This window comes from Mus pahari, chromosome 17, assembly GCF_900095145.1.
Source record: "Mus pahari chromosome 17, PAHARI_EIJ_v1.1, whole genome shotgun sequence".
Classification (NCBI taxonomy): Eukaryota; Metazoa; Chordata; class Mammalia; order Rodentia; family Muridae; genus Mus; species Mus pahari.
In genome coordinates, this window is record NC_034606.1 from 24,197,298 (window position 1) to 24,220,976 (window position 23,679).

The 23,679-nt window shown below is 43.2% G+C and overlaps 1 protein-coding gene across 1 annotated transcript in view; it reads left to right on the forward strand.

The window, feature by feature from the left end:
* Nucleotides 1-13,594: 13,594 nt before the first annotated feature.
* The window catches only part of Fam91a1 (family with sequence similarity 91 member A1), a 39,030-nt gene continuing 28,945 nt past the window's right edge, over nucleotides 13,595-23,679 (forward strand). Inside the window, exons 1-6 of the mRNA XM_021216785.1 lie at nucleotides 13,595-13,905; nucleotides 18,314-18,398; nucleotides 20,089-20,240; nucleotides 21,783-21,840; nucleotides 22,656-22,723; nucleotides 23,242-23,355. Of these exons, the coding sequence (XP_021072444.1) occupies nucleotides 13,834-13,905; nucleotides 18,314-18,398; nucleotides 20,089-20,240; nucleotides 21,783-21,840; nucleotides 22,656-22,723; nucleotides 23,242-23,355 (549 nt within the window). The 5' untranslated portion in view covers nucleotides 13,595-13,833. The remainder of the gene's footprint in view (nucleotides 13,906-18,313; nucleotides 18,399-20,088; nucleotides 20,241-21,782; nucleotides 21,841-22,655; nucleotides 22,724-23,241; nucleotides 23,356-23,679) is intronic.

Here is a 23,679-nt window from a genome sequence, read left to right on the forward strand (position 1 = left end):
TTCAAAGTTTACAGCGGTATGTTTTGACCTGGCTAAGCCCAGGGAGATGATTACTACAGTAAACCAGCTAATACATCCAGAGTCTCACATGACCATTCACTGAGTGTGGTTAGAGCTCCTGAAGTCGACTCCTAGCAAGCTTTCCAGAGGATGAGACGGTAGTATTTACTCCCGTTCTCGAGCTGGACATCAATTAGGTCCCTAGGATTCTTCATATTACATAACTATGACTTTGTAACCTTTGTCCTACATCTCTTATCTCTCTGCTCTCTTGAACTTAATAACGAGAGTTCTATTCTTTGTTTCTGCTGTGTAGCCAATGGTTTGATTTTTTTTTTTTTAAAGATTCTATAAGCTAGAGAACATGAGATATGAGCTTGGATATTTAGAACCCATGTGAAAACTGGGCGTGGCAGTGGGTGCCTATAGCTCCAGCACTGGGGGTGAGGTAGAGACAGGTAGATCCCTGCAGCTCACGGCCCTCCAGTGGAGATAAGTTGGAGAGCTCCAGGATAGGCAGAAGAACACGGTTTTAAACAAAACAAAACAAACAAACAAACAAATAACACGGTTTTAAATAAATAAATAAATAAATAAATAAGGCAGAGATCAACTGAGGAAGACATTCAACCATGATGGTCTCTCATCTACAGCACACACACACACAAACACACACGCGCGCACGCGCACGCGCACACACGCGCACACAGACACAGACACACACACACACACACACACAAGTGAGATCATGTTGTGCTTCTCTTCCACGTCAGGCTTATTTCACGTAGAGAAATCTTCACTTCCATGTTCACAGTATCTAAGGCAGGGAAGCAACCTCAGTACTTGCCAATGTCTTAATGGAAAGAAATTTACACTCGCACACATACATCTATAAACATCTATTGTTGATATTTGGCCTTGCTGTCTATTGTAATGCGAAGTGCAGGCCCCAAGACTTGGAGCCTGCATGTAGACCTGTGATCCTGCCCCTAAGTTATCTCTGATTAGTAAATAAAGATGCTCACAGCCAATTGATGGGCAGAAGAGACATGGGTGGGGTTTAGGTTTCCTGGGCTTGCGGTCAGAAAAGAAAGAGGAGGAAGAGGAGGAGGAGGAGGAGGAGGAGGAGGAGGAGGAGGAGGAGGAGGAAAGAGAAGAGCCGCCATGGGTTAGGTCAGCCATAAAAACATGGCCCTGAGGGCTGGGCGGTTGGAGTTAAGAGCAGCCCAGATGAAACATAGTAAGTAATAAGTAACAACTCGGAGTTATCATAGGACAGTAGATTCTAGCAGCATAGAGGGGTAGGGATCTGCCCAGCTCTTGTGCTGTTTAAGGCTCGTTGTAAATATAAACGGTGTGTGTGCCTTTTATCTGGGAACTAAATGGTCGAAGGTAGAAACCCTAGGATGGATTAAATATTTCTACATCTATAGTCCAGTGCCATTCAAACTCAAAAAACAAGCAAGGGTGCCTTGCTGTTTACAGCACCACTATGACCCTCTGGGCCCTTTTCTATACAGTTTTATTTATTGCTGACTTGCCTCCATTGCAGAAGGTTATGGTGGCAAGATCCACTGAAAATGAACTGGGCAGCAGAGAGACCGTTAAAAGAAATCACTTTGATTGAAGAGATGGGTGAAAACCTTCTTGTAAAAATTCAAGTGCTCAGTATAAGCCAGCCAGCCAGCAGCATCCCAGATGCCTACGTTTAAGTATTCCACACACATGCTGAGCGTTTCACTTGAGGCCGTTTTGTCTACACCACTTATCCAGAGCGAGGCTGCCCTGTGACTCTTCCTGAGAAGCCCAGGAAGGGTTGGGATGTAGCCGGGCCATTGGGGTTGGTAAAAGTATGGCATTGCTCTGAAGGCTGGGGTTCGTGCTTTAAAGTTGCCAACGCCCATCTCTGCATGTCAGGCCCCTTAACAGCTGTCATTCCTTGACTGTCCACTGAACTATAAGGATCGTCTACCTCCCTCCTACCCTCCTCCGTGCTGGGCGCTAGATGATGTCACATGTGTCAGTGATGGAGATGTCTCCATCATCCACTCACTGATAATGGTGGAACCAGCCCTTCTGCCATGGGCCATGGTGGTGCTGTGGTAGAGGCAGCCCGTGCACACCAGGAAACTCATCTGGACAAAGAACGTTAGTATCTCAGTATCAAATTTTGACCAATAAGTGGTTGAGGGCAGGAAAGACCCAATAGACGCCTTCCTCCTTATGGTAACCGTTTTTTTTTTTTTGTTTTTTGTTTTAATATTTATTTATTTATTATATGTGAGTACACTGTAGCTGTCTTCAGACACTCCAGAAGAGGGCGTCAGATCTTGTTACGGATGGTTATGAGCCACCATGTGGTTGCTGGGATTTGAACTCCGGACCTTTGGAAGAACAGTCAGGTGCTCTTACCCACTGAGCCATCTCACCAGCCCCATGGTAACCGTTTTTGAGGTATAGTGGCTTCACAGTCCTCTGAGAGATGTCACCCAAGACCAAGGAGCTGATCTTTCCTGAGAAGCTATTGCCTTCTCAGTAACATAACATTTGCTCTCTATCCTTCTCTGTCTCACATTCCTCCTCTTTGTTCTTGCTGTCCTGGGAGTGTACACGCCTTCCTCCCACCCTCCCTTCCCACCAAGGTCGCATGTAAATTTATCCATCTGTTTTTTAGAAGACTAAGGCTATGGGACTGTTTTTATTAAGTGGTTGGATTTTTACCCCTGGGTGCAATTTACCTAACCTAACGAGGACGTGTTATGAAGTGGGCAGAATAGGCGGGGGTGGGGGATAGGCAAGAAGAGGAGACCTTATAGTAGGATCTAGAAGTTGGGCTTTAGTCCGACGAAACAGTGTTGATAACAGATGAAACAACGGAGGGTTAGAGAGATGGCTCAGTGGTTAAGGATGCTTGCTTGTGGCTTCTGCAGAGGACCCAGCTTGGATTCCAGCCCGGATGATGACTAATAATCACTCATACCCTCACTTCCAGGAGAGCCGATGCCCTCTTCTGATCTCTAGGGGCACATGTGATGCGCATACTTACATGAAGGCAAAACACTTGAGCATGTAGAAATAAGTTTTTTAAAAAAATGTAAAGGTTGAAACAATATAAGCAAAAATATTGAACTGCAGTAGTATGCTGTGATCAGGGACTACAGCTGTCTTTTGAAAACCTAGCAGAAGAGGGTGTCTTGAAGTCTGATTACTGTCACATGGGGGCTGACAGAGGCTGCTCTATCCTCTCCCCGAAACCCGGCAGAAGGGGTAAGCAAAAGGACAGTTGAAGATGCTGGAGTTTGTGCAGGGGCGGTGGCTCAGTTACCTGCTTACCTTGAAGTCATAGCAACCCTTCCTCCTTATGGTAACCACAGCTCAGGCTTTACAAAGTTGGACACGCACACGCGGTATGTGCTTGAAAGCTTAACACGAGAGAGGTAAGCAAGAGTGTCTGGGGGCTCACTGGCAAGCCAGCCGAGCCTCCTTGGTGGGTTCCGAGTCTCAGTGAGAGACTGTCTCCAAAGCTAAGGTGGAGGGCTACAGCGGTGGTTCAACTATTAATCACACGCAGTGCTCTTGCAGAGAACTTGGCATTGCCATCACCTTAGATACATTTGTTTAAATGTCACACCAACCTTTTGAGATAGATACCTGCGCCATTCCCATTTTGCATAGGAGGAATCGGAGGCCTCATGTTGAATGTCGCCTGCCCCAGCATGTTTCCTGTCAACATGAGAATAGGAATTGAAGCCATAACTCTCCAAGCTGCACGGCCAGGTGGACATGGCTTCCTAGGAGAAGACTGACCTCACAGCTTCAGGACTGATTTTTGGATCAGGGTCAAAGTTTGGGGTGCTCAGTTTCGTGCCAGTCATTGCTTTATTCTTTACAGCAGGACTCTTCCTTGGCACGATTGAGGGCCAGAAAATTTGTTTGGAGAGCTGTCCTGCAAGTTGTAGGTCGGCATCTACTAAAGACCAATATCACCTTGTTCATTATTTGTTTCAGATACTGTCTCACGTAGCTCAGGCTGAACCTGAATTTGCCGTAGTCAGGTAGGAGCATGAACGCGTGGCCCTGCTAACTCTGTCTCCCAGGCGCTGAGGTTTGAGATGAGAGCCGTCAAGACAGACTTATGTTCTCTGTTTCAACTCTAGGACATCTTCAGACACTGTGGAATATGCCCTAGGAACAAATCTGCCACCCGTGAAGAAATACAGATCTAGAGAACACCGTGGTCTCTGAGGATCCCACTGACAATTGTCACCATGATGAAGTGTCATGACCAACCAGCTCAGGGATGTTTCCTTGGGTATATTCCCACAGGATCATGTCATTATTTGCTCATAGTAGGTGTGTCTAGTTTCTCCTATCAGTAATAAATAGACCGTGCCAGCTTGTACCAGCTACTAGGTTTTCAGGCAATATGCAGTAAATCTTTAACTTGGTGGCTTACTAATAAACTGAACAACCAGCTTCTTATTGCTCTAGAATCCAGGGGCCACACCAGAAGCAAGATTATTTGGCAATTACAACCTGTGAAGAAACTTAAAGTGTCATCAATTGCTGTAAATAGTTAAGGCAGTGTGTTTCTTCCCTGACTTGGTATGTGGACATATCAAGGCTCTGTTGCTGTTAGTTCCATGTAAACCTAGGACAGATTATAAAATAGGTTCTCACTCATAGGTTTTTAAAGGAAAACAACCTCTCTCTCTCTCTCTCTCTCTCTCTCTCTCTCTCTCTCTCTCTCTCTGTGTGTGTGTGTGTGTGTATGTGCATACAGTTGAATTGCTAAAGGAATCGGACAATCTTAGTATGCTTATTCTTATTCCTGAATTTGAGGTTTGGAGGCAGAAGGATCAGTTGTTCGAAGCTGGCCTCGATAATGGGAGGCTCTGTCAAAAACAAGTCACCAGGGCCTGGCAAACACAGAAGTGGATGCTCACAGCCATCCATTGGATGGAACACAGGGCCCCCAATGGAGGAGCTAGAGAAAGGACCCAAGGAGCTGAAGGGGTCTGCAGCCCCATAGGAGAAACAACAATGTGAACCAACCAGTACCCTCAGAGCTTTTTTGTCTCTAGCTGCATATGTAGCAGAGGATGGCCTAGTCCGTCATCAATGGGAGGAGAGGCCCTTGGTCCTGTGAAGGTTCTATGCCCCAGTATAAGGGACTGCCAGGAAGCAGGAGTGGGTGGGTTGGTGAGTGGGGGCGGGGGGAAGGGATAGGGATAGGGAGTTTTCAGAGGGGAACTAGGAAAGGGGATAACATTTGAAATGTAAATAAAGAAAATATCTAATAAAAAATAAAATAAAATAAAATCACAAATTAACTCTCAGTTGGGCTTCTGTTCTAAAAGTACTGAATTGAGTCAGCATTCGCTTCTCTCTCTGTCTGTCTGTTTTTGTTCAAACCCATAATTCTTCTGGTGCAGCCTCTTAAGTTGTGTGGTTACAGGCATGCACTGCCACATGTGGCTATTTTTCAGTTTGTTTGTTTGTTTGTTTGTTTTTCATGTGCTATTGCCTTTCGTGGTATCCGGTATAATTCCCTGGCAGCAAAATCCCCTTTCATCCGTGGTTCCGATCTATCCCGGCATTAACGTTCAGCAGCAAAAGCAACTTCTCCCAGGAGTCCTCAATGAGATTGATTACCCTGCTCTAGCATCTAGTATCCACTCCTACATTATACTCTACAGCCTATTAAGTCACGTACCTAGAATCCCCATCCTACTTGCTCCATGCCCTACCTAAATGTTTAACACAGCACTTGGCACATTCAAACTATTTGGTCCACATTTGCTGAATTGTCTGTGTCTATTCATTAAGTTGATAGTTCTTAGCTGAATTTCATTTCTAGACTCAGGAGTCAGTATATGCCAGCAAAGGAGACTCTGTTTTTAATATTCTTTCTATTGCCAGTCTGTGAGGCTTGGGGGTTAGCATACAAGTCTGATCTAGAGCCTTTTGTTATCTTTCCCCGATTTATAGAATGAGATATTTCCCTTTATTCATAAATATAATAAATGTGCGTCATTTACATTGGAAGTTAACCATGTGTCTCACGTTAATCTCACCAATGAGGTCTTTGAAATGGCCTTGATCCTTAGCCTCCTCACAGGGTGGGTCGGACTTATGTGCCTGAAGGAGCCACATACACGCTTTAGATTTAGAAATTCAAAGTCTTGTCACATAGAAGTCACACTTGGGGTCCTCTGAGTCATTACTCCTTCTGAGTGTCCATGGAAACCTTCCTTGTTCAACCTTGACATGCCCGGATGTCCCTGAGGTCTTGTCCTGTCATACTGATGTCTCAGAACACAGATAGTGAAGGGCTGGCTGTCACTTCAATTCAGTCTCACCTCTTATCTCCTGTGCAGGAAACGGCTTAGTTCAGATTAAACCAGCCCATCATTTGGGTTTAATCATCGCTTGATGATGATGGTCGCTCATGACTATTTTCATACACAAGAAAATAAATCTGCTATTGCATCTTCTGGGGCTGACATAATTTTCCTTGTGCCCTTATCCCACAGAATAATAGGGGTGAGTGCACATGAGTGTGTGTGCATGCATGAGTGTGTGCATGCTCATGTGCTAGTGTGTGTGTGTGTGTGTGTGTGCATCTGTGTGTGTGTGTGTGTGTGTGTGTGTGTGTGTGTGTGTGTGTGTAAGTGTGTGACTTAATTCCGCTAACCGAGAGACTGGACTTGGCCTCTCTGTGTTCACACGCTGCCATCTCTCTGGGACAGTGACTTCTGCTGGGAAGTTTTGGGATGTTGTGAAGGCTTCGTGGTCTTCCCTGCTTCCTCTCAAGATCCGGCACGGGAGCTCAGAGAATTCTGAAAGCCCCCTTGTTAGCCAAGCTCAGCTTTCAACATGAGTAGTTGGCTGAAACTCAAAAACTCTATTTCATGTTCCAATGTTGAACCTTGGATTTCTTTATAATAACTTGTATTTTCTCAAGGAAATATAGGTATCTCTGGAGTTTTAAATTAATTCTAACTGATATTTTTGCCTCCCTGAACACATTTTTACTAGGTGTATGATTCAAAAGACTTGCCATATTTTAAAAAAATGAAGTAAAAGAAAAGAATAAAAAATTAGTGTATACTATGGTTTTATAGTTTCTTAAAAGACGCAGTCATTTGTTAAACCTCCAGGAAAGACAATTTTACATTTCTGTGAACTGAGGAGCAAATACTTCCACAGCCACTGACGTTTTCCCAGAATCAGCGGTAGCCGTAGCCAATAACGTCCCCTATCTGTCACTCAGATCTCATTTGGAGAGGTTATAGGAGCAGCCTGCTCTCCCACACCTTGATCCCTGATCACAGTGTGCACTAGCGGACAATCTGGTATTTCTTGTCCAGTGGTGCAGAGTTCCTTGTTGCTAACCATGTAAACAGGGAATGACGTAATGTAGAAGGAAACAACAAAATCCATTCCAGCCAAGTCCTAGGCTGTGACCGAGCATCCTAATAAGGTAGAAGGACCAAAGCAGACCAGTTCGCAAGTAAAACCCAATCTCAGGTGGTCTCCATGTCAGGTGGTCTCAGAAGTGTATGCTTTTTTGACTTATGAGTCTCCTGATTGCTGTCAAAGGGTGGGAAAAAGTATTTCCTTGGTCTTCAGAGCGTGTTGAAGCTATTATTCATTTCTTATTCTAGGAGACCCAGATTGGGCTGATTGTCCTGCACATGCGAATAAAATGTTATATTTGCCCAAGCATAATATTTTCAGTTGCTATATATTATGTAATAGATTTGATTATTGTATCTGATCAACAGAATCATTGGCTTAGAGAATTAGAATTAGATATTATTGATCCTTGTCCAATCTCACTTTAGAAATTCACGTAACGGATGCTTATTGAGTACCGGAGGCTTAAAGATTTTTGTAAGTAGTTGTCAGCCCTTCCTACACATCAGAATTCCTGGAGACACTTTATAAACCGGCAGCACCTGTTCTCCCACTGAAAACAGGGATTCTGACATATTCCCTCTGATGTGAAGTCTGATCGATCTGGTGTGAGATCTGAATTCTAGTATTTAAAAACAAAGCAAGACAAAACAAACTTCTCGAGTGCTTCCGGTGTTACCGGGACGATGTCTCCATTTAAGAATAGTATTGACACTTTAAAATTCTGTGTCTCCTTCCCTCAACATTCTCTACATATTTAAATTAGCTAGTTGGCTGGAGGAATGGGGACAAATTAGAGGAACTTTCCAGAGACCTCTTGGTCATGGTTTTCAACATTTTGTCTCTTCTGTCTCCATTTTTCCAAGCCTACTGGTATGGTGGCTTACACCCACAACCTCAGCACTTGACAGACTGAGGCAGGAGGATTGCTACAAGTTCAAAGCCAGCCCTGGAACACAGAACCAAAAGAAGGCTAAAACAAACAAGCAAAAACTTCTAAATATTGATTCATCTTCAGACAGACTTTGCCTTTCATCATAGATACTGTGAAATATATGTTCAATTAATAATAGCTTGAGCTTTACAGCTGGCTGTCCTTGTCCTGTGGTCCTGTGGACCAGGAGCTACTTAAAGATGTGAATGGGGTCCTTGAGACCAAACTGACTTTAGCTGGATCACTGCCCAGTGAACCCAAGTGACACGCTTTTGAAAGCACAATCAACAGTATTTGGTGTTATTGACCACTGAAGATGATTTCGGATAGGAGTGTCAAAGACTGACAGGCCCATGAGAATGATAAGAGGCAATAGGCAGAAGACACAAGATTGTTTTTAGATGTAGAAATGTTGTGTGATATCAGCCCCTGGTGGCCACCGTCAGTACTACAATTGTCCCGCTTTTGGGTGGAGGCCTTTTGGGTCTTCCTTTCTACATCTGAAAAGGTGACTGTTTGGAACACAAAGTGACTTCAGATGATAGACATAGATTATTCTATATTCACACATAGATATGGAGTACTGGAGTTTTTAGAAGGCCGTATGGCAGAGCGCCTGTCTGCTTCTCTGTAAAATAAAGCTGTAGCTCTTCACTTGCTTGCCATTTGCAAAGGAAACAGCCCAGAAACTGCTTTGCTTTATCTTTTTGAGACAGGGTCTCCTCGTTAGCTCCGCCTTGCCTTGAACCCATTATGTTGCTCAAGCTGGCCTAGAGTATTCAGCAATCCTCTGACTCAACCCGAGTGCTGGAATTACAATGTGAATCACAGTGTGCCCACTATTCACAGAAACTCCATGATGCAAAAGGAGCGCCCTGTATCACTCTTTCCACCCTCTCCAATGTCTATTTGGTTTCTTTAGAATTTCACTCAGGGGGCTGGAGAGATGGCTCAGCGGTAAAGAACACTGGCTGTTCTTCCAGAGGTCCCGAGTTCAATTCCCAGCAACCACATGGTGGCTCACAACCATCTGTAATGGGATCTCAAGTCCTCTTCTGGTGTGTCTGAAGATAGTAACAATGTAGTCACATGAAATAAATAAATAGTTTAAAAAAAACTCCATTCAGTGCCAGTATGCAAAATTTTCCAGGTAGAGGACTAGAGATGAGCATTTTATACCCCAAATCCCTAAGGGAGTAAGCGGTAAGACAAGTAAAAGGAGTTATAACTGGGTTACTATTTCTGAAGAGGGTACCCAGGGGAGGGTGGCAGGCTGGGGTGATCTGCCTAGATGATATGTTCTGCGCTTTTGATAAAGACACTGGCTGAAGCATTTCTCCACTTCAGCATAGGGTGCTGATGATTTCCACCATGAGCAACCACCATAGCAGAAGGTAGGAGGAAGTGGGCCGGGGGCTCTGGCCCATGTAGCCTAGAATGGTAGCCTTGCCCAGCTCCATGGGCTGGTGTGGGAGATGCGGAGAGCTTTCCAAAGTTTCAAGAGAGTCCTCTGGCTTTTCATGAGAATTCTGCTCTGTGTTTCCATTCACCCAGTGTTTGTTGAGTGCCTGAGCTAATGTAAGCTTGACCAGCAAGCAGATTAGAGTCCCTGACTTTGGGAAGCTTCTGCTCTAACAAATAGGATGATTTAAAACAATAAAATCACTTACTGACCACATTAGATGGCAATACGTCCCTGTCCCCGTCTACAGAGAAAAATTATGCAGTGTGTTGGGTGGCAGAGGGCTGGAGATGTGCTATAATTCTGAACAAGATGTCAGACAAGGCTCAGCTGTGACATAGCTTCATTCGGTCAATGCATGTACTATTAAACACTTATGCAGGAAGCCTAACTGAAGAGAGACTTTGGAATGAAACAAGTCCTTCCCTCTAGGGTGAGACAGATGACACAGAGACACCAAATGGCTGGCCAGTGATTCCCCGCAACGAAGAACACAAACTAAGGCAATTTGTAAGGGACACAGAGTCTCCTGCTCCAGGTATGGGAAGGCGGCAGAGAAATTAGCCAGGACAAAAGCTTAGCAGTGTGATCAACCGAATCCTATTGTGTGAGGTGATGAACTAGTCCTTGGACCAGAGCCGACCCTGTCTGAATTAAACCCATGGCCAAGGACAGACCCAGAAAAAAAGCGTGAAACTCAAGATGCAGTTTCCTTCTCTTTGTTTTAGAAACTATTTTCTGACCCCATTTAATGTCTGAGCATTTCAATCTCTGAGCATTTTTTTTTCTTTCAAATTACTCTCTGAAGAGGATAACTTGTTTGTTCCTAACATACTAATGCTAAGAAAGGATTATTTCCCCAAAGGGTATTTGCCTTTGGAGCTGGAAGAATGTAATTATATAAATTTATACATCACTTGTTTGGGTATGGGAATATTTTGTTGGGGGAGTATAGTAATCTCTTATTGCTCTTGTGACAAATCACCATGTTAAAAGCTCGATATTAAGAATTTATTATCTTACAGTCAAGGAAATCAGAAATTCAAATGTCTTGGCAGGAGTGTTTCTTGAGGTTTAGGGAGGGATCCATTTCCCTTTTCAGCTCCTAGGAGCTTTCCACAGCCTTGGCTGTGATCCCAAACCACTGACGTCAGTCTCCACCGTCATCCTTGTTTCCCTGGTTAAGGACCATATGATTACCCTATGCCATTTAGATAGCCCTAGATAATGTCCCTATCTCAAGGGCATCTTAATCACACTGCCCTGAAGGAAGCACTTCTAGGTTCTGGCCACGGGAATCATTGTGAGCCGGAATTCTTCTCGTCCTAGGGCATGCTAATCTGGGCTCTGTGAGTGGGGCTATCCAACAGCTCCTTAGTTAAAAGTTGCTGCTTCTCATTATCTCCGTTGAAATTTTGGGGATGAATCGTTTGATAGTTTTTCTGAGAGTGTCACTTGCCTGTAATCCTAATACTGGGGCGATAAAGTTGGAAGGATCAGAAGTTCAGCAATGAACTTCTCACCTACATAGTGAGTTCAAGGCCAGCCTGAGCTACATGACATCATCATTACATTTTAAGAACAAGCTCAGGTTGCTCAAGCCAGCTGGGTATTTTCTCTAATCTGATCCAGTATGGTTGGCAGAGAAGGCGGCACATGGCATTTGCATGTCTGAAGCTATTGCTTACTCAGAAGGTGTCTTTGGAAGTTTGCCCGTGAGGTGGGGCCCTGCAACATCACTGTAGTTTTTTGATCTCTCTAGAATGTGATAGGCAGAGACCAGAGTCAGGAATGTAAAAGAGTGGGATTTATTGTTTTCAGAAATGTCTCAATGAGGTCACCGGTGCTGCCCAGGGAATCCACGTGGTAGTTCTTTCCTCCTTTCTGATGCCCAGGGAACTATATTGTTCCTGGAGTTTCCACACAGCAGGCCCTGCACCTTGTGGGTCAGTTGATGAATGAATGACCAGAATCGCTTTGCTTCCTAGCCACCTTGAGGGAAACGGAGGCAGTTCAGGCCTTCCACAAGCATCTTGTATTCTTATAAATCGATCTGATACACTCTGAAGGAATTGCTATCTGTCTTCTTCCTGTCCACATAGCTTTGATCTAATGTTATCTCCTTTAAAAACCTGCTCTTGGGGGCTGCATACTGAGGGCCTTTATAATTCACCATGGTGGGATTTTTTTTTTCTTTCAAATGTCTGTACTTTACTGATTTGACAGGCATCCATTCACCATTACTAGCTTCTGCTGAGTTCAAATTAGACTTATTATTTGAAATACAGAAAGGATGAATAGGTTCATGCCCGGTTAATTGCTTTCAGCAGTTGAAATAAAGATCTGTAGGGATTTCAAACTGAAGATGTTTTTTTCTTGTTACTTACATTATACTAGATAAAAAAGATTTTTGAAGAATACTGTTTGTTTTATGTACAGAATTATAAAAGATGTAGGGGGGAGGTTTATTTCACTAACTCTAAGTGAACTTCCCTAAATTTGTAGGAGACAGAATATTTCTATGAAGGTTGTTCCTGAGGAATTCAAAGGATGGTTCTAATAAACAGCCTTGGGCTGGGCCTGGTCTCAGCAGCCAAGGGCAGTTGCTGCTTTTCTTTAGCAAAAAATCTGAAATCCAACTTCTGGGCACCTGATATCTGCTGCCCTCTTCTGGCCTCTGGAGGCACAAGGCACACTTGTGGTGCACACACATACATGCAGGCAAAACACTCATACATAAAATAATAAATAGTAAAAATCAGTGGGCTCTGTCATTCTGATGATCTCCTAACCCTGCCAACCTCACTTTCTTCTTCTGACAGGCCTAGTAGCTATGGCAACGTTTCACTAAATGTCGAAACGATAAGAATCTATTGCAAGGCAAGGGAATGATAGATACACAGTAGACAGATCATACTTTCGAATACTGTCACATTACTGGAGTTCAGAACATTTTAGCTATGTTGAGGAGGGTCTCAGCAGGATACGAAGCTACTGCAATCAGATAACCAGACCAACACACCTATGTAAGAGCAGTGTGTACCATAATAGTTTCAAATAATTAGATATAACGGTATATTCCTCAGATTTGCCAGTTGTTGAGGTATGTATTAAGCGTTTTAAATGTTTTCAGTTCGTATCAGTAGTGTATAACAAAACATGACTTAAAAAACATTGCTTTAAAATGAAATAATAGACAAAGAAACACTGAAGTCTTGCAGTTAAAAGAGCTTGCTTAGGAAATAAAATATACTCTGGAAGAAACGGTTCCCACAGACTTCAGGAGAGCTGTAGGGATAGTTCCGCGTTGAAAAAGGCGATCGAAGCGAGTTAAAAAATTTCTGCACCTCAAATCCCTACATTTTAAGAATTTGGATCTTGGAAGGAGTCCAACGTTCTACATCCCCAGGATACAGCCAATGCTTGGAAGGGATGACGCTGCTGCTAGCGACTCTAGGCCAATGGGTGGGGGCCCAGGCATACTCGGTGTTCTCTTGCTCGGCAGGGTGGCGAGAGTGGTTCTTCCATTAGCAGCGCTTCTGCTCAGACAACCGCCAGAGCCACCGGAGCCACACATTTCGGGAAACTGAGTCACACAAGCCCAGCGCTGCAGACCGGGGAGCCTCTGTCACCCCAGGGCGCAGGCGCGGCTGGCCGGGCTCCCGAGGGTCTCTGAGTCCCGCCTTCCTCGCGCCGCTCCACCACGTGCGGGGGGTGGGGTGTGGGCGGAGCTCCACGCTCGGCCCTAGGCCAGTGAGCGGAAGTGACGTCGGCACAGAGCCATTTCCGGCAGGCCGAAACTAGGAAGAAACTTGAGAGCCGCGGAGGCGCGGGTNGTAGTTGGCGCTCCGGTCCGTGCCCCGTGGCCCGCGCCGCGCGGACCTGTGGAGGCCTGGCCATGGGGCGGCGCCGTGCTCGTGCGGCCTAGGCGTGCGGGCTCCGCTGTCGGACCGGGCGCTCGCGGGCGGCAGGCGGCGTGGCAGCCGCGGTCGCCGCGGGCCTGGGCTCCGNCATCATGAACATCGACGTTGAGTTCCACATCCGGCACAATTATCCTTGGAGCAAGTTGCCAACCAACGTGAAGCAGGTATGGCTCCGCCCCGCTTCTCTGTCGCCTGACCTGCGGGCCGTCGCGGGGGATCGGGGTTGGGAGGGAAACTGGGCGTGCGCTGTCTCCCAAGAAGGCTGGAAGGGTGTCCCCCGGACTCGCCTGCTGGTACCTCGGCCCGCAGACTCTGTAAGCCAGGCGCCTGCAATCTAAAAGAAAGTCCCCAGGCCCCCCAAACTTGGGAGTGGCGGGAGAAGGGAGTGCAAAGCGACAGATCACACGTACCTCCTCTGGAGCGTATCTGGGGGTTAGGTTGCCTGCCTGGAGTTGCATGTGTAACTGAACGCGTTTAAAGTTGGCCCTGGAAGACCACTAAAAGTTACTAAGATGAGGAACGAAGGCCCTCCAGCCTCGGGAAGAGTACGTCTCCGGAGCTGTGAACAATCACCAGAGTTCGGAGCCGTGTTCCGATCCACTTGGAAATGTTGGCTGGATGCGTGAGGGTGATAGCTGCTGAGGCTGGCAGGGGCCTCCGTGTGTGGTCTGTGTTGTCGGACTTGGTCCTTTACACAGCCCGGGTTTATAAAGGATGTGTCAACGGGAGCATGACCTGATGGGGTTTGTTTTTTGGTTTTTAATCGAATGCTTACGATGAATGGTAGTTTTACTCAGTAGCGGTTTCTGAGCACTAGTTGTTGTGCCTGGGTTTGGATGCAGGTACTTTACAGCTCTTTAAGATCCTGTCTCCACGGAGAGTCTGTTTTGTCGGAGACAGTAAATGGACTGGTGAAAAATAAAGAACGGATAGCCTTGATGTGTGTGCTACACGTATGTGTACCACATGCAAGGCAGGGGTTCGCTGCCCACTGTTTCTAAGTTCCTCTGATTTCAGTTTTTTTCTTGGTGATGGTCAGCAGGTATACTTTTGGAATGTATGGAATGGTGCTGGTAATGGTTTTATGATTCTTGTGATTTACTTTTAGTCCTAAGTTCTAGGGAACGAGTTAAGGGTCTGGTGGGCATCACGTGACAAAATACTTGTAAGACACCAGAACCCAGCATTATAGCAAGGTGTGTTTCTGGGACAAAGGTCTATAGGTTGTCAAAGATGTCAAGTTTCAGTTTCTGAAACTTGAAAAAAGTACGAGTCTAAATCTTTGGGAATAAGTTCCTTTTAAATTTGAATGAGTTTGGCAGATAGTTTTGTTCTTTAGATACATATGTTCTGAGACGTATTTGAAGACAAGTAAATAGTTCTTTATTTCCTTTTTTAAATAACTTATACCCATTATTGATTCTTTTGATTGATTCTATTAGGATTGACAAAAGTCTTCCCAAACTTAATTATTATTATTAAATACAATCATAGGACAGTGCTAAAACTTAAGTTCAAATATAAACTGATTAGTTTTTGCGTGTGAAACCACGGAAAGGGCCGGGTCTGAGTCAGGCTAAGTGTGGCCTTTGTTTCTGCAGATCTTTTGCAGCCTTCCCCTAGTGTCCTGAAGCTAAGTTCTACTTTAGATGACATCACCCTTCTGTCTGCTTCCTTATCTTAAGCACAGGACCTTCTCATTCTCTCCACACTACTCTGCCCTCAGCCGTGTTGTCCCTGCGCTGTCACCCCTCACACATCACAACCATCACCCCACTACGCTGCCTTTTCTGCTTAGATTCTGAGTTAGGTTTTGCGCCCTACGCATCTGTGTACATTGTTGATTTTAGTAGCTGTTTGTCAGAGGTAACGAGGCATTGGTTTGAGATGACTCCTAAAATGCTATAAAAAATCACAGCTGTATTAGGAATGGGGATTTCTTTATGGTAAGGGAAGGATGTTTTCAGGATTTTTCTGTAATTTCCTAATATTAAGCAGTCATTGTTTGACATGTGTAGGAATAATATGTCTTTTGGTATTGTAAATACTAAGTATGTCTATATAACTTCCAGTAAGTTTTTGTGGGCTTAATTCGGAACTGACTCATTTCCCCATTCTGAAAAGCTGGAGGAAGGAGACTTGGATTAAAAAAAAAAAAAATCTTATGAGCTACTAGCTCCCCCTCCCACCCACCCCAGTGTGGATGAGCTGAGGAAAAGACTTGTTTTGTTCTATGGGTTGCACCAGCCTCTAGAAGGCACATTAAAAAGCTGTAGATGGGGGCTGAGCATGTATAGGGCCTTCCATACCTAGCATGGGAAGAAAAAAAATGTAGGTAAGACCATTGTTTTTAGGAATTTTCTATAGTTTACTATCAGGCATTCATTGTTTAACACATGTATTTAAAGTGAAATTCTATGGTGGATCAATTATTAAGATGTGGTTATTTTTATTTGCCTATTTATATATTTATTTTGTAGACAAGTACCTGTGAGGATGTCTACACTGGGGCTCGTAGGTGCCTTGGGGCTCGTAGGAAGTTTGCTTTCAGGGTTATCAGCTGCACAGGGAGTGCTCTGCAAGTTAGTGCTCTTTCCCATCTTGCCTGTTCTAGTTCCTCTTCTGTGAAGCCCAGCTCCGTCTAGCAGGCCTTCCCTGTGCAGCCCACAGCGTCCTGGTGAAGTGGCTGGCTTCCCTGTTATCTGGGTCTGTAGTGGTAATAGTGGTTTAAAATGATGGGATTTGTAGAAGGGTAGAGAGTCAAGCAGTTGCTCAATAGATACTTTATTTTATATATTTCATGAGGAAAAAATTAAACATTCACTGTGGTTTTAGGGATTTGTGAGTCCTAACATATCCACTGATGGGGCCACTCACATGCTCCACACCTGGTCCTGGAGCACACATTATAGAGCTCACATTCTTCAGTGAGGCATACCAATAAATAATGTGAACTTAAAGGACTTACTTTGAACCAGAAGAACAAAGCCTCAAGTTTGGAACGTGTTGTGATTGTAGCGGGATGACATGATTGTGTACAATGCATGTGTGTTTCCTGAAAAGGAGACTCTGACATGATAGCACAGCTGTGGGAGCCTTGACAGATGTGTTGACATTCCGAAGCCCTCAGTGACCTTGGGTACTGACAGGAGCCTTGCTGCTGTACAGAGGATGTTGGGGTGGTGTCTCCACAGTGCACGCTGCTCTAGAACTTGGGACGTTACAGGTGGAGATAGCTTGTGCACATCCATCCTGGTTGAGCATGGCCGTCCCTGCAGCCTGTCCAGCTACAGGACAGGTTCTTTAGTTAGGTGTTTCATTTATCTGATTGCAAAACATAGGTATGTGGCTTTAGCTTTTAAAAACCTATAAGAGATATAACCAACTGCATCTTCTAATTATTTTGTCATTAAAAATGGTGTCCCAGAAAGGAAAAAAACATAAAACAAACAAAAAACCACTGTACATAGTAATTAGAAGCAAGACAACGTTTTGATACTATACTAACTTTGTGGTCACACATGAATGTCATGTTGACTATGATCAAGCATATTTATTCTGTTTTTATAGTCCCAACTTTGAACTTAAAATACTATGTTTACAGCGAGAAAGAAATTTGTTTATTATGTACGTCTGTATATCTGTCTGTAGGACCATTGACTGAAAATATTGCCAAAAAAGGGTTTATTCTGAATGTACACAGACTTATTTCTAGCTTTATTCCATAGATAATATAGTCTAACAGTGTGTTAGTAGCTATTAGAAGTAATCTTCAAGACAATTTAAAAATATGCAGGAAAATACAGGGTGTGTGCAGATTATACTTAGCACATGTGATGCTGTTTTCTGTAAGGGACTGGAGCATGACTGGGTTTTGGTGTCCTGGGGGTCCTGGCACCAGTGCTCCGTGGAGCCCATGTAGGGCTCTATGGGAGAATGGCAGCACTGTCCATATGTTTCCAAAGCAGCAGTGAGGGATGGCATTACAGAAGCAGTCCTAGCACATCTGAAATGTCTGCTCTGTAGGAATGTTAATCTCTGCTAATCACAGCTCAGTCCAGAATGTCTGGGTTGTCGGTCTGTCCTTCCTTAGTTGTATTCTTAAATTTATATAAGGGTGGGTGTGAGAAGCCACCTACCATCCACCCACTCATACACCCAACTCATCTCATCCACTCAACCATCCACCCACCCATCTATACATCCATCTATCCACTTCACTTAAATATGGGATATTCTGGAAGGAAATTTTTATTACCAATCTTGTTAACAAGTAAAGTTACATTCTTATATTGGTTTTTTATTTTGTGTAAATATTTTGTGTAAATATTTATATGTGTAAAAATTTAAGTAAATCATTGTGGAAAGTCAAACTGCAGAGAAACATGTGGGATCTTGTTTTAATATCATAGTAATAAAGTTAACATAATAAAACTTAAGAATATGTTACTTATTCAGTTCTGGGCATTAGAGATGCCAGGGTAAATAGGGGTCTTTTTTATTTTTTAATTTTATGGTAAAAAAAAAAAGTACCATCTGGAAACTGTAATGGCCCTGTGCACTTTCTTTTAGAGTCTTGGAAACTCACAGCGAGAATATGAAAAGCAGGTTGTTTTGTACAGTATTCGCAATCAGTTGCGCTACAGAAATAACCTAGGTAAGTGGAGACGTTTTTCTACGGAGATGGATATGACTCTTGTCTTTTCACTTTTGTAAATCTCCATTCGTTTTCAGTATGTTCTGCATAGATCTGAAGTTTCTCTATGTACGGACTTTAAGAACCTTCAGATTACTTCATTCCACCTAATAACAGTTCATATTGTGGATTTTTCTTTATAAGTGTGATGAAAATTCCTTTTTAGAATGCTTTTTATAGGTCCATTTTTCCTATAAAAAGCTTAACCTTATCTGCGTGAGATGTGCCAGAGAAGAAAAAGGACACGAGTTCTTGATCATTTTCAGACTTAACGTTTTATTTTGTCACCATGACTTTCCTGAATTCTGTAACTTCAATGAAAATTCTAGAAGACCTGGAATAAATCTTAAGTATAGTTAGTTCTGGTAGTATTTTTTTTCTCCCTCTGTTTAAAGTACTTATTTCTTTCTCAAACTAATTAGGTTATTTTCTGTCATGATATGTGTTACTTTTAAGCATTAACACTCTGGAGAGTTTCTATACAGGCATTTTCCATTGAATTCAGAAAGCTTTTTAAATTTAAAAAACACAATATGGTAAGTAGCAGGGAGATAGTTCAGTTTGGTAAAGTGCTTACCATGTGGGCACCTGAGTACAGTATTCAGTGCCTACATTAAAAAGGTAAATGTGGTAGCCGGCGTCTAGTTTTTACCCTGGGGTGGCAGAGAAAGCAGATCCTGGTGGCTCCCTGACTAGTGTGCTCAGCCTAAGTGAAGCCTAGATCTCAGTAAGAAGTCCTGTCTGTCTGTGGAGGGTCTGTGAGGTGGATGAGCTCTGTGAGTGAGGAGTCCTGTCTGTCGGTGGAGGGTCTGCGAGGTGGATGAGCTCTGTGAGTGAGGAGTCCTGTCTGTTGGTGGAGGGTCTGCGAGGTGGATGAGCTCTGTGAGTGAGGAGTCCTGTCTGTTGGTGGAGGGTCTGCGAGGTGGATGAGCTCTGTGAGTGAGGACAGTTGTTGCTGGGCCTCACTACCTGAGTTCAATCCCTAGCAGCTACACGGTAAAGAGAGAAAACTAGTCTCTCAGGTTATTCTTTACTGCATATGCGTACACACATTTAACATGACCGCGGTGATTATGCTGAGGGGTGATGGAGGAGGAGGAAGCCGCCTGGCGGACGGACAGACAAATGAAGAAACCTGGTGGAATAGGCCTGTGATTTCAGCTGCTTGGGAGGCTGACTTGGGAGAATTGCAAGTTCAAAGCTGCCTAGCCTATAGAGTGAACTCACAGCTAGTTCTGTTATAGCTTAGTGGTGGACACATGCCCTGGCTTCAATCCATAGCACATAAAACAAAAGCAAAAACAAAATCAGAAAATGTTTTTAATAGCTTTCCTTGAAAATTAGTCTGGTCTGGCTATATTATGAAGTGATGTGATCAAGGGTGTAAGAGTTACATCTTATATATGTTGATTTTATACTGTCTCTTGTTTTAGTAAGAATTGTTTTCTCTATATGTCTTAATTACGTCTCACTTATACTATGAAGACTCACTTTTTTTGTGTGAGATAAAATTGTTGCTTTGTTCCAACAGTTGATTGTTCTTACCTAGTTTGTATACTGTTTCAAAAGTTAAAAGGTATGTATTTCATGCTATGTTTATAGTGAAGCTGTGAGAAACCTGAGAAAACGGGATGTTTTCCTATTCTTGCAGTTAAGCATGTCAAGAAAGATGAACGNAAATACTATGAGGAACTGCTGAAGTACAGTCGCGATCATCTCATGCTGTACCCTTACCACTTATCCGACATCATGGTGAAGGGCCTGAGGATAACCCCATTCTCATACTATGCTGGGATCATGGAGGTTAGTTCTAGTGTGAGGGAACCATTAACAGTGGGGTGGGACTCCAAGCCAGGAACACCTTTCGGCAAACCACCAGCCTACCCGCTTGGAGCTATCATTGATGTTGTCTATCCAGTTAATGTGTAAACGGAATGCTGGTCACAAGGTAGCTGAAGCACACTTGTGTGTGAGCTTGCCATTATTGATGCTTTTGTGTTGTAAAGGCAGCTGCTGTATTCTTTGTCCTTGAAGGTACCGTTTACCCTTTGTGCAGTTATGATACTGATCAGTTATTTATACCAGCAGTTACTACAGCTTGTAATATGTAAGATTGAAAATGTGGGTTTCAGGCTTCGACAGTAAGATCAGGGAGACTAGTGTATTTAACTGTTCACCCTGTATAAAAAAACAATGACATACACCCAGTGTTGTATAGTATACATCTCAAGAAGGAGACACACAAGAGCATCCATTGTCCTGGCTGTTAGTTGTTGTAATTAACTTTTAACTTTATTCCAAAGCTAGTTTGTATTTGGTTCTTGTTGAATAACTTATAGTAATAGTAACAATAGTAATTTTATACTGTTCTGTTAAGTAAACTTTCTATAAAAATTGACATTAATATCTAGTATTTATTCACTGTTTATATTCGAGTCCTGCTATCTTGGGCTCTCTAGACACTGAAAGAGCAGAGAAAAGCATGTACTCAAGAAAGCTAAGCACCCGAGGTAGTAGGGGACTAGCACACTGTGTGCTGTGTGCCCAGGGCCCTTGACTTCAAGCTCCCGTCTTTAGCTCTGGAAGCCACTTTCCTGTGGGCACTTGGTAGTTTGTGTTCCTGAAGTGCTCTGTGTGCAGCTGATAGTTGCAGGTAGCTGATGAGGAAACGGGGTGGCGGGACGAGGTGGAGCTGCTCAACTCCTTCCTCTTGTCTCGGATTCTTTTTCCACAGGGTTAGGGGATATATAATTTTTACTTTTTTTTTTTTTTTTTAAATATTTGCTAGCTTTCATTACAATTATATTCATATGCTCACTGTTCTGCAGGTTTTGTTTTTAAATGATTGTGGATGGGTCTTATCCAACAATAAATAGTATTATTGGAGAAGATTGGTGTTGAAAAAGCCAGATCCTAAGTTTGATCTGACACTGAGCTAGGAGCAAGGGCTTGGAAGTATAAGAGTCACGGTTGGTAGTGTGTATTTCGGATCCATACCAAGGGAGTCGACAGACTACTGCCCTTCTCTCAGGGACGGGACGGAGGACTGCCTATGAAGTGTTGAAGACCCAGAACTCTGCACTCTAATGGAGACAACTTACAGGGCAACTGTCTGGGACTCAGGGAGTTCTGAGAAACCCAGACCCCAAGTTTACTCTTCCTTTACTAGGTTGTTGCCATGGCTTCGTACCACAGTGGTGCATGCACATCTAGGGTGTCAGCTATGATCCACTGTTTCCCAAAATGATAACAAATATTCCGTTTGGCGGTAGTAATGTATACATACACTCTTTTTTCATCTAAGGAAAGTTTCATTTCAAATTTTGTATTCTTTCTTTTTCAAAGGACATCATGAACAGTGAGAAAAGTTATGATTCATTGCCTAATTTTACTGCTGCTGACTGTGAGTATCCAGTTGTGCAGGAGTAACATTTAGATTTTTGTCTTTGTGTATGAATATATTAGAAATGTGTCTTTGTGACCTGAAATATGTATCAATGAGTATTTTATTGCATAATAAAAATCAGATGTGAGATTGGGAAGAAGTGAAGTCAGAAATTTAGGCCTAACCTTTTATTCTAGAGCAGCAAATCTCAACCCATGGGTTGTAACCCATTTGGGATCAGATATTTACATTATGATTCATAATACTAGCAAAATTACAGTTATAAAGTAGAAACAAAATAATTATATAGTTGGGGGTCCCACACCTGAGTGGCCTTATTAAAGGGTCACAGCTCTTGGAAGGTTGAGAATCACTGCTCTAGCTACTGAAGTTCTGGCTGTTGTCTGGGCTGTGTCTGCTGATGGGAGGAGGGTAGCCTGTGTACAGGATTCTTACCTCACAGTAGCATGAGGACTGCCACAAACATGGTCTGCTGTGTTTCACTGTGCTTATCTAAGTGAAGTCTATAGTCAGCATGCCATGGAGTTCTGTGTCTAAGAAGCTTCTGCTAAAAAGCAGTTTTACTTCTCAAAACCCGGAGGACTTCTGCCTTTTCAACATGACCTCTTTAGCATTGTCCAAAGTGGCAAGTTCAGTTCATCTCTTCCAAAGTTGAGGTTTCATCAGCATTGTGAAATGAATTCTTTTTAATTTGATATTGATGGGCCACATTAGTCAGTTATTAAAAGAATATAAACGAATTTTTTTCCTAATGTCATTGAGCATAGCATACTCACATTTCAAGATGTATTAAAGGAAAGACTTGCTTTCAGGTCTGCGACTTCTTGGCATAGGAAGAAACCAGTACATTGACCTGATGAATCAGTGTAGATCTTCAAAAGTAAGTTGTTCCCTTTCACTCGACGGCCTCTTTGTCAGAACTGGATTTTAACCAGAGTTTGATTTAGAGTTCTAGGAATAACACTCTAACAGGAACCAGTTAATGTGCGTATCACAGGAGTAGCGAACAGATCTTCAGTGTTCACCAGGTTATGGCTTAAGTGATTAGTGAGTTATATAGCTTATAATATTTATTTTTAGAAGTTAACTTTTCTTTGCTTGTCTTTTTATTTGGATTATTTAGCCCCAGAATTTACTTAATGAGTGAAATAAGTTTACATTTTCAAGAACAGGTTTTTAACCTTTTGGGTTTTAATTGAACTGTTTCTGGATTAACGTCTGTGTTTAGTAATTTATTTTAAAATAAGTTAAGAAAGAATGATTCTACACTATATAACTAGTTAGCATTCTAAATACGAAAATTTGAGAAGATGTAGCCTGTCGTAATGTCTTCTGTGATGATAGAAGACAGTGGTAATCTGGGTCGGCTGCAGATCCTTAAGTCTTATATTATTGCAGAAATTCTTCAGAAGGAAAACTGCCCGTGACCTTCTACCAATGAAGCCAGTGGAGATTGCCATCGAGGCGTGGTGGGTGGTGCAGGCTGGATATATCACAGAAGATGACATCAAGGTAGAGATCCTTATAGGCCAAAACCGAGGAAAACGAAAAATTAAAACCAGAATTTCTGTTTTTTTTAACTTAAAGTTTTTAATTATATTACATAATGTTTTCAAAAGTAACTGTTGCATGTAGTTTTGTCTGCACTGCTCTGTGTTCCTGACAGGACGCATTTACATACCCACCCAGGAGCTATCTTGGATCCACGGATGAAACACACACACACATACTAGCTTATTTTTTAGTATGCTCAATAGCCCGCCCAGCATTTGTAAGCCTCCCATGGCTAATGCCCTTACTCCACTCCCAGCTCAGCACCTCTAAGTCTGCCCTCAG